This window comes from Argiope bruennichi, chromosome 8 (assembly GCF_947563725.1).
Source record: "Argiope bruennichi chromosome 8, qqArgBrue1.1, whole genome shotgun sequence".
Taxonomy (NCBI): domain Eukaryota; kingdom Metazoa; phylum Arthropoda; class Arachnida; order Araneae; family Araneidae; genus Argiope; species Argiope bruennichi.
This window is the reverse complement of record NC_079158.1, coordinates 53,213,992-53,226,047: the sequence shown is the minus strand read 5'-3', so window position 1 is coordinate 53,226,047 and position 12,056 is coordinate 53,213,992. Positions and strand designations below refer to the sequence as shown.

The following is a 12,056-nucleotide window of genomic DNA, read 5'->3' as shown; positions in this document are numbered from 1 at the left end:
TTTCAGGAATTAATTGAATTTTTGCACGGCAACTTAGTTCCAGAAATTAGTCTAATACGTGCACTTATTTCTACTTGGTTTAAATGACACGGAAGAAACCGCTACAAAATAGCCTTTTTCAAATACAATTTTTTTTCCTTTTACTTATTAAAATGAAAATGATATTTTTTTTTACTGTCCCATTATTCTAAAACGGAGTTTTTAGCATCAGTTTACGAGAGTTCATTGTTTTCCTGTTGACGTTTAAGAAAGAATTAGAAAGCGAAATTTCGAAAATAAGTTTGTAGCATGTTTATCTGTTATTTTTTTTTATTTTTTATCGATTTCGTTCTCAGCATGAAACCGAACGTATCTTCTCGAGGTCATTATGACAGTTACTAGAGCGGCAAATACAACTGCGACAGAGCAGAGTAGGTGATTCCAACATGGCGTTTTCGGTTGATGGATTTGCCAGCTCCAGGGCATATTTACATTTAAAGAATATTAAAACCGTTATTTTACTTTTCGAATAAAATAATCCAGGGAAGAAAGCGTGTTCGACAACTGCTCTCGCATTTTCACTGCATCGTTTTGGTAAATAGACGAAGAATATGAAATTGCCATTCATTCAGATTTAAACTACGAAATTATGCGTAGTTTGAAGAAGAATTTGAAAGGGAAAATGTTACAGTCTTCAAGGGCAATAACTATTCAAGGTGACCTATATTTTGCTCTGTGCTTATCCAAAAGCTATAGTTATATTTCCGCGTTACAGGTCATGATTTATTCTGAGACCTTTTAGAGGGCAAACGACCCTCTCGTTTAATTTTATTTTTTATATCAAGAGTTTGATTCCAAATGGTCTCGAAAGTGAAAGTGGGACTATTTTAGGTCACAAAGACGCCGGGGGGTTTAGATTGTAGTAAAATGTGTAATGATATGATTATATCAAGAATTCTGAAATTGAGGAACACTCTTGTCTCAATAAAGAAGTGCATTGAAAAGAGAATTAGAAAACATATATTCTTTCTATCCAAAAATATAGCATTTTATGGCTGTTATATATATATATATATATATATATATATATATATATATATATATATATATATATATATATATATATATATATATATATATATATATATATATATATATATATATATATATATATATATATATATATATATATATATATATATATATATATATATACAGGGTGTCCCAAAAAATGTATACACACTTTAAATAATTGTAAATTTGGGGTTTATTATAATTCAATTAATTTTCAACATGTAAAATATTCTACAAATATCATTCTATTGTCTTGCTATCGCATGTTCTCAAACTGATGTCCGTTCTGCTCCAGACACTGCTGACAACGCGAAGCGATGGAATAGCACACATGATGGAACAATTCCCTTGGGATATTCGTACATTCATGTTCAATGGTGCCCTCAATTGAGCAACTGTTGCAGGTTTATGGACGTCTTGAACAGTTCCATCAGCTTCAAACTTATCTCTAATTCGAGTGATGGTAACTCGTGTAGGTGGTTCTTTGTTAAACTCCCTCTTAAATTGTCTTTGCACTTCTACTGCATTTTCATACTTCCAGTAGCATTTTAGAATAAATTTCCTTTCTTCAAATTCAAGTCTGTCTGCCATCACTCGGTTCAATGGGTTCAGTCCGTAAAGAAAGAAGAAATAACTTAGTTATCAGCTGCTAAAATGTGTATACATTTTTTTGGGACACCCTGTATATATATACACACATAAAGATGAAATGAAGAACAGAAATGAATACAAATATACAAATCTCAAATTTATATCACTGAGAATTTCAGAACTAAAATAAATAATTCATTTAGGGTTTAAAAGCCTTGATCTAGACTTACAAATGCAGGTGAAGCATGAAAAGATGCATAGATTCCCCAAGTATCTGGTACAATAAATGCAATTGTTCGATGTGTGCTTCGCTTGTTGCACCCTCCACATCCGAATGATATTGTAATTCATTCCATAGGTTCAAAAGCATCGTTTATCGATGTTCTCTATATATCAGCAATTATATACCCCTTCAATTCTATTGAGTAGTGTCACCAAAACTTGATGACGGCTTGAATTTCTTTATTTGTGTCTATGCATACTTTTAGGACGGTTTTATGCAAATATTTTGTGTATGTGTGTTTGTGCATAAACGGTTTTTTGAACGAAAAATGTTATTAAAACTTATGAATCATTTATATTAGCCTTTTTTTTTTTATTTAGCCATCACTATGGATGTGGGTTTTTTTTTCTACAAATGGTTTAAAAAAATCAAAGCTTTTCTTCCCCAAGTTAAATCTAAGATTTTTTTTTTTTTTTAAATATCGCAGCGTTTATTTATTTTGTATTTTGACCCGAGTTTTAATTTTGCACTTTCTTGCAAATGTTTGACATAACTCGCCAAACTTGGCCTCAATATCCTTTTAAACTAACTGGCAATTCACGCAGATTTCAAATTATTTCAAGCTTTTTTTATTTTTTATATTTTTACCGCTCTTGAGATTTGACATTTTTCAAATATTCCAGCTTTATTTTCACGTCAATATACTAAATTATTTTACTTAAAAATTTTTAATAAAAATGAAGAATGTTTTTTCCATTTACGCTGTACATGAGAGACTATAGTTGCCGAATTTGCCTCTTAGTTTGAATGATGGAAATGTGAATCCCAGAAAATATTAAGCACGAAAATAATTTTTAGTTTTCAGTTACTTTCAATAATTCATAATTCAATAGTATGTAATTACTTTCAAAATATTAAGCACGAAAATAATTTTTAGCGCGTAATTTTTTTTAATTTTTAGTGGGTAATATTTTTTTAAATTCAAAACATTATTATTTTTTTAATAATTCCAGTTTTGTCTGAATAATTTTTATCTAAATTTAAATAATTTTTAAAGATAATTTTAAGTATCTTTTACAATAATATTTTCATTGTCGCTACTAATATTTTATCGTAGTAACCTTTTACTTCCATTGTTTTGCACCAATTTTGAATGTTTTTAACAAATTTTTTGAAAACTATGGGTACAACTAAAACTTTTCTTAAAAAGTAAAAAAGGTTTATAGTCCAATGAATATAACTATAAAAGATTTCAAAAATCATGCGAGTTACATGCTCATCAAAATTTGAAATGTAAAAATATTTTGCTGAAACTAAAAGATTCATTTAAAACCTTATGTAATCAATAATATCGGTGAAGCAGCTGGTCACCAAAGTTAAATAATTTAATAATATTTATGTTAATGTAAACAATTTAGAGCATCTAAATTTAATATTGTATAAAACAATTTTGTATAAAGTTATATAGTAATATATGGATCCTCATTTTTATTTATTTGAATTTAACTTTAAAATTTTTGCCCAAATTTTAATTTGTTGTACTTTTTTTAGCGTTTTTAAACTATCAGTACAGACGAACAAAGTATTTTGAACGTAAATAATTTCTAAATACAATTTTGTAATCGATCGGAGTTTTATTGGCGTAGTGTACAGAGAAAACTATTTATTTATTTATTTCCAAACAGTGCATTTAAAACACATTTATAAACCTTTGAGAAAACCAAATTGCTTCGAAAAATCAGTTTTTACAGAAATTGCAGTTGCAAGCTCCCCCCCCCCCCAAAAAAAAATAATAATCTTACTTACATCTGATCTACGGAGGCTATTGGCCACGGGACTACGGAAAGCGCTGTCCGCACTTACTGCCCAAGCAACGACACCTGCGAAAAGGAAGCACGATGAATTAAAATTAATGCAACTTATATTAAAAGATATTAGCTTTTCTGGATGAGCATTTAATAAATTGAAAGGAATTCTTACAGGAGAAGTTGAAATAAAACATATGATCATGTTTAAATATTAAACAAATATTGAAATTCGCTATGAATATTTTATTATTAAAATTCACAGCTTCACTTATCTAAATTCACATTGCAGCTTCAATTTCATGAAAAGCAATTATGACAAGGCAATACGATATAACAAGACATTTGATCTATTTAAAACAGATTTTTGATTTGCAATGAAAGAAGAAAGCGATCACGTGAAGAATATTGGTTTCAATATGAGCCATTTCTTTATAAAAGTAAGTGTATACAATTAATTTCACATATTCAGTTTCCTATATTAAAAAAATACAATGTTTTTTATAAGAAAATAAAAACTATTAAAAAAATCACCCATCGAAATTGGAAAATCAAGATGAAAATAATTTTCATGATGTAATATAAATTATAACATTGAAAAAATCATTAGTTACATTTAAAAATCCAAAAATACTGTCTCTAGGCTGCTTAAAGAAAAATGAAATACTAACTGACAATTTATTGTAAATATATTTTGCTTTTGTATAATACAAGTAATTCTAGCCAACTTTAATCTATTAATTTCACATATTCAATTAATTTTTAAAGAAAAAAAAGAGTTTTTTTTGAGAGGACAGTGGATAGTATAAAGCTAATTTACAAATTATTAATGCAAAATTATAAAATTTCTTTTGTATAGATTTAGTAAATCAATTCATAAAATATTTTTAAAAGCTCTTTTTTTATATACAAAAATACTTTTCCAAAATTTAAAAAAAATTGGTCTTAAAAAAATTTACGGGTTCTAATTTGAACCGCTTTCAATTTTTAAAATCTGTTTTTATTTTTATTAGTATCATTGAAAAATATATTTGAAATTATATCGTGTACTTTTTGCAATTTCAATCAAAAAGAAATTTTTTCAGAAATACTTTTTTTGCATAAGTATCAAATTTTTATAAAATTTTTTTGCTTTTTTGAATTTGAATTGATTTTTAACAAATTTAAAAAATGCGAAATATGAAATATATATTCAGATTTTTTATAAATTTTACATAATTTTTTCAAGATGCACGCACAATTTCAAATACATTTCAATTTGAAAAAAAAAATACCATTTTAAGAAAAAGTCATTAAAATATATTTACTCATCAGAATCCATCAATTATTCCTTTTATTTATAAATACATGCTTTAACATTCTTATATTCTTTTACTTTATTTTGTAAATAAACTTTTATGAAAGGAAAATTGATATTTCAATGGCTTTTTTTGTTAATTTTCAAATTCACCAACTTTCAAAACAATGTTTCATTACTTAGTAAAATGTCACTATGATTGTTTTTCCCAAAATTTGAAAATGCTATGTTAATCTGCATAGTAAAGCTGAATTTACATTCAAGCGATTACTTGAAGCATATTGATGTCAGCCGCTGAAGTCATATGACTGTTAATCCTATTAATTCTCTAATATGTTTATACTATAATTTACTGATCGGATTGGAAATGGCAATAAATAATTTTCTGTCAACAACTGTCCTAACGTCAACGTAACTTGAAGCAGATGAAGCTCTTTTGATAATTTGAAATGAAGCATTAGTTAATCATAGTAAAACTGTAAAGTAAGACGTGTAAAGGAATGTTCCGGTTCTGGAACTTTCAAAGAATTGCAACATTTACCACAGATAATTGTTTTTCAAAATATTTCACTTTAGAATAATTTTGACGTATTCCTTTTACAAAGCTTACAGTTTGGAAAAATATTACAAAATTTATAAGAAAAACTTAAGATATCATAGAATGATCAATTCATTTTACTATAACTTTCCTCGAATTGATGTTCATCAATATGATTCAAAACTCAACTACGTATTCAGGTTAAAGCCAATTTGTTAACATTTCCTAATAATTAAAAAGTAATTTTTAATCATAATTAATACGCCTTATTAGCAGTTTATCATTAACTGTACCAAAATCATAAATTATTTCAATAAATTTACAAATTTATGAAGTAATTCACAATATGTATAGTAACACAAGAGTTTTCGAAAACCAATGAAAATGTTTTTCATCTTGTTTGTGGAATAAGAATATTTAATTCTAGATAAATATATTAAACTGGGTAATTTCCTATCTACATAATTAAGTAACACGTGTCTAAATTTCGAATCGTTTGCAAGTAACAGTAAGAATAATTTTTTATTGACTGAAATAATTCTTTATTTTTTACCTCACATTTCCTTTGGTGAAATGACTATAGCTCTTAGATTAAAATTTTAATCAATTTTTTGGCTTTCATAATAAATTATTAAGCTTTGTTTTATTTATTTAATATCGTTTCCTAAATCTGAATTCGCTTTTCTCGTTAATATTATTAGAACATGTCTAATTTAATTTGTCTTTACAAATTTTTGAATTTATAAATATCATGTTCTTTTTATTTGAATTATTCATCAGATTATTGATTTTTTTCTTGTTAATTAATGAATTAATTTACACAAATATATGCTGTAAATACTGTTTGTCATAAAAACATAATGCAATATTGATGATGCTTCAAAATTTTATCGATCAGTTTTTTATAAATTTTAAATCATTATGTGAAAAATCTTTTCGCATGCCTGACCACTTTCTATTTTTACATTATAGCACCCAATAAAGGAACAATAGAGCATTTTCATTCTTATAATACTATCTCAATATATAAGCAAATGTGAATACAGTGTTAAAGGAAAGAGCAAAAAGTCAATGAAGACATATGCGTATGGCAGCAAGCAATATTACTTTTACTTACGCATTTAAATGTATAATATATGCGCATTCATAAAACTAAAATACTTCACAAATGATCCAATAGAAACAGAACATTAACAGAAGCATTTTTTTAAAGGGTCGTAACAATTATCTAATTTAAATTTCTAAAATAAAACTTTACCGTTTATATTTAAAAAATAAATGTAATCTTTTAAATTTAAACCATTCCAATCATTTCTTAGGAACAAATTAGTGACCAAATAAAGACACGAATTTTATCCAGGAAAATAATTATCAATGACTCATTTGAAGATAATTTGTAGAAATAAAAAAAAATAACTTACTGAAGTCAATTTTTATGAAGTTTCAAAAAAATTCCTTTTGTTATAAATCGTCTGCATTATTACCTAAATAAAGAGTGTTCAAGCTAAAAAGACAACGGAATAGGAAAACGGTTTTATGCAGTTCCTTCCTAACGCAGTGAACCGTTTTAAATACTCTTTAATCTGCTAACCTGCGATGTTTTTAAAAGGTAAAGGAAGTGTTGATGAAACCAATGTGTACTTGAGTCTAGAATAATGAAATGGTATCATTAAAAGTAGAATTTCTTAAAAGAAAAAAGAATTTCAGCGCAAAAAGTTCAATAGGTCACGGTTTAACTTGCCATTTGTTAAGAAAGAAAACCAAAATGTATATAATTTTTACGCTGAGATAGCCTTAAAAAAATTATATACTGGTCTTTAGTAAAAGTAACATTATGATGTAGAAGCTCACTTATTTATATTTCGTTGTATCAGAAAACAAGTAAAAGAAACATAAATATGATTTAAAAAAAGTGGCACAGTTTATAAATTTCTCTTTTATTACATTTACAGAAGACTTTTATCTTAACCGGTCACCAATTACAAAGAAAGCCTTTTCTGTTTTTTTTTTGTTGTTGTTTTGTTTTGTTATCTCTCTTCTATTAGAAATTCGTTACGATATCCAAGAAATATGTATATATTTGAGCTAAAGCTAGGAATACATTTCCCCATAATTTCTTAGAATCCTAATAATTATTTTTATTTAATATCTCTTAGAATTAATAAACAAATAATGTTAAATTAAAAACGAATTTCTTTTTTACTAATATTCAGAGAAATCTAGAAAACGAAAGAGTTGTTTCAGAGGAAATATAAGTAAAATTAATCCCCATTTTGTTCTAAAAGAATCTAAAAAAAAACTGTTCTTACACTGGTTCGTAAAATCATATTGCTCACTTAGGCGCGAGACCGAAAATGTTTTCATTTTCAGATTTGTTCCAAAATTTGAAGCAGATTTACAATTTTAGATATAAAGATGCAAACTACCTTTCATTCGATCAGTTTCAGATTAAACGTGTTCGCTATGTTATTGGATAGCTGGATTTAAGGATTTTTAAATGTTATAATTCATTGAAAACTCTATATCAATATTTTTTTACTACTTCAGTGATTTCTCTAAATATATTTTTTGAGGAAAGAGGGGAAATTTCGCGCACCTAATGGAGTTTTATAAAGTTAAATTTAATATTAATTTTTCACTAATCAATATTCAACATTCATTATTTGTATTCAGTTCTTCTTTAGCAACCAATTACATTTTACAGTAATAATTTTTTTAAATATTCATTTACCCGCTATTACCACCCTATGGCGAGTAATTCCACGCAGTAAGAGAGGAAGTTGCGAATTAGGAGTAAAAGCATTGTATTAGAAACTCTATAAATATAAATGTAAATATTAATTCAATTTGGTCTAAAATTTGGTTATTTTACTAAAATAAAGAACAAATTATTGAAATAACGAACATTGTTAAATAAATTGAAGATAATAAATTTAAAGTTCACATAGTGCGATTTTTCCCCACTTTCCTCTAAACAAGGGGGGGGGGAAAGTGGAGAGCAACAAACCAAATATCTGCTATTTAATAATTTATAACCAATTTTTTAGAAGTCAAAAACAAACTATTTCGTTCTAGGAATTTTTACTTAAAAATTTAAATCATGTTCCTTTTAGACTGAAATATTTTTAGTTGTATTTAATTCTGATGAGCAGATGCAGGAAATGGAAAATATAAAATTTCAAAAATTACATTTCCACAATATTTAGACCAACTATGATCTAAAAATAGCAGCATAGAAATTAAGAATTAATTGCTTGTTGCACTATATTCTCAAATTGATAAGTGTCTAGCTTTTCGATATTATCACCTAAAAATGGATATTTATTTTTCTTTTACTGATCTGCAAAGAAAAAAAAATTAATACCCATAACTTTCATATATTTAAGCTTTACAATAAATTGATTAATTTTATGTGTTGCTTCTAAAAATAATATTGGATTAAAAATCGTAATGTAAGAAGTAATGTAAGAAGAATAGTAATGTAAGAATAGTAAAATTAAAATGGTGCGGCTCAAGTGATGTTCACCAGCAATAGAGCATGAATGGGCCATTATATTTATTACAGCTTTTTAAAAAGCATTTTCTTCTTTGCTGTTCATGTACATTTTGGATCATTCTCTGATACGAGACTTAAAAGATATACTTGCTGAGAATCAAATGCACTTTCTTCCATACAAGAAAAACATAAAAGGAACAAGCAATTACAAACGGATGTTAAACGCTATTTAGCAGTAAATGTGAAAGCACGAAAGGAAGAGCCATTGTTAAAGATAATAAGCGACTGAAACAGCTAAATTGCTGACAAAGCAAATTTACCGTGAAAAGCAATTATGGCAGTCAGACAAAACAGAAGCTTGTTTGAAGAATCGATCAATTACTATTCTTTCAAAGCTTCTAATTTATTCGTAATATTTTGCTGACTCTAAAAGCGATCATGCGCTAAAAGTATTTATTCTAGTATTTCAATTAGTAAAAAAAAAAAATTGTAATTCCAGATTGTAACGATTTTCGAATGAGGAAATCTGTAGCATATTTCGATTTAAAATTTTTAAGTAGGGATTTATGAAATACATGTCGAAATAGGTTTTAATTGTTTGCTTTTTATGGCTAATAAGAGTTTTCAGAGTATATTATTATTTAGAATTAGAAAAAGAACACGAACAAGTATAATTCTTTTTTGGGATTATGTCCTATTATGAAAGAATCACTTCAACCGTTCTTCATTTTAATGCACACCAGCTATTTTTAAAAGAACTCTTATTATTATTACAAACATATCAGCCTTTGATGATTAAATCTTTGCCTACATGCTTTTTAGGATTCTTACGATCTGATTAATCTAGTAGTAATTGGAATAAAAATATTTTCTTGTTTAGTGAGAATAACATTTTAAATATGATGAAATAATTTTTCGTCCCTGCGTTTTTTAATAATTTTCCTTTTAATTTCTCCAGTATCATTTGATTCTTCGGTTAACAGCAACACGGATCAAATCTCCTTTTTTGAACTTGTATCAGCAAAAATTTGGTACGAGTCCCGCAATCCTTGGGATTCCATTTTTCTCCCAATTATTATTAACCTTTTCTAGAGCCATGGAGAGCAATATTCCCAACAAATTCATCAATCTTTGGTGAAGTTATGTAGGTCATAAGTTCAGACAAATTTTACAAAAAGACGGCTTCTTTTCCTTATCTCATATAAAATGATGTGTCTTGATTTCTTACCTAGTTATTGATTAAACAAATTAATTAATTAATCAAATAAAATTTATCCAATAAGCTAAATGAATCACTTTTCTTAAGCCAATCTCAATCCTAAAAATTTTTTAATATACCGTGACTAGAAAAAAAATCGTCCTTTAAGGGGTTAATATGTCAAATGATCTTTTGATTTAATTCCTTTATATTTTGGTAATTATTGCCATGATCTGAACTACCATACTTTTCATTTTGGAGCTTGTTTACCTAACTGAAAAAAAAAGAACTGAATGTGTCTTCTTTAGTCTCCTGGGTTTACCCCAATCGATTGGATTTTTATTTAAAAAAACATAAAAATTAATCGCAGTGAATTTAATGCTTTTTTGCAAAGGAAACTTTAAATTTGTAAATGTGAATAATTAAAATTACTTAAGAAAAATAATAAGGTTTATACCATAAACGATGCTTGTTGGAAATGAATAAATGTTTAAAACATAAAGAATGAATAAATAAAGGAAATTAGTTCTATAATGCTGTCATTCCGATATAAAAAGTTGGAATGCAACAATCATAAATATTTTCATCAGTTAGTAACTCAACTTTTGAAATGATAAGATTTTATTATGAGTCAATAAAAATAAATCTAATAACCTTGTGGTTTTATAGAAGTTCCATTAAGGGCAAACGCATATTCTTTTATCTCTTTTTGTTAAATCATCGATTTGCAAGCCTAGGCCTAGTCACCAATAAGGATAAAGTTTTTTATTTACATCAGAACATTTCATCAAAATGAACAGTTTTTTTATCCTACAATTTTAAGCTTTCAAAGCAAACTAACCATTTATAATCAATTATAGCAATGATAATTTATAAGCTAGGCACTACTGCAAGGCAAAATTTAGAATTACATCATGTAGAAGCATAAAAAAATGTTAGCTTTTCGTTAATTTAAAAAAATAAGCATGCTAGAAATCTTGCAAACGCAGTAAGTGATTTAATTTTAGCATGGACTTCTTTAGCTCAAACGATAAGAAAATCATCTGAATTTTCAGTGGACATTTCCAATCCTCAATGGAGTGACAATATAATATTTATAAAATCAGATTTTCTTCTCATTTTCGACAAAATTTATTCTGGTCAATTGCAATAGAATAACGTATCTAGGAGAGGTCCCACGCAACATTGTGATTTAAACGCAACAGACTGTGACATTGAAAATGGCCATTAAATAGACTAATTCGAATTTTTGAAATATATAGATTTTTGTGGAATGTAAGTTAGAAGATATTGCCTATAGCCATAAAAAAGAAAATGGGACAAGCTTTATTTAAATGTAATTTTCGGCAATAATATTTATTTTTACTTTCCAGGCCATCACTCGTGATTCAAATTGACACATAGTTCAAATTGTGGTAAATTTGTATGATTCGACATACGCTTTTTATCAAATTTATGTTCTTACTAAAAAAAAGAAATGAATAAGGTTAACAATAATTTCTTACCATACTCAGATAATATTAGTCATATATTTCGAAAAGCTACAAATATTACATTTTGTGCACAGTAATACGAGATATAAATGAAAATATTGCAATTTTTTTGCGAAATGCTTAATATTTATAATTATTGTCATGAAAATTGTAAACGCATTTTATATATTTTTACTTTATGCATGCAAAAGACAATAGCAAACTCAATTTGGTATATATTCTGCCAAACTGTCTAATAATTGTTGATAAATATCAGATTTTGAATTAAATTTATCAAAAGGAAATTCATCAATGTATGCATCAATCACTACGCATATGAACAAGATAAATAAAAAGTGCGACAAGTCAGATGAAGTTAATTT

General features: G+C 26.9%; 1 protein-coding gene across 1 annotated transcript in view; it reads right to left on the bottom strand.

Moving 5' to 3' along the window:
- Positions 1–12,056, bottom strand: part of LOC129981528 (uncharacterized) — a 35,231-nt gene that overhangs the window by 8,457 nt on the left and 14,718 nt on the right. The window contains exon 2 of the mRNA XM_056092390.1: positions 3,674–3,747. Within this exon, the coding sequence (XP_055948365.1) occupies positions 3,674–3,747 (74 nt within the window). The remainder of the gene's footprint in view (positions 1–3,673; positions 3,748–12,056) is intronic.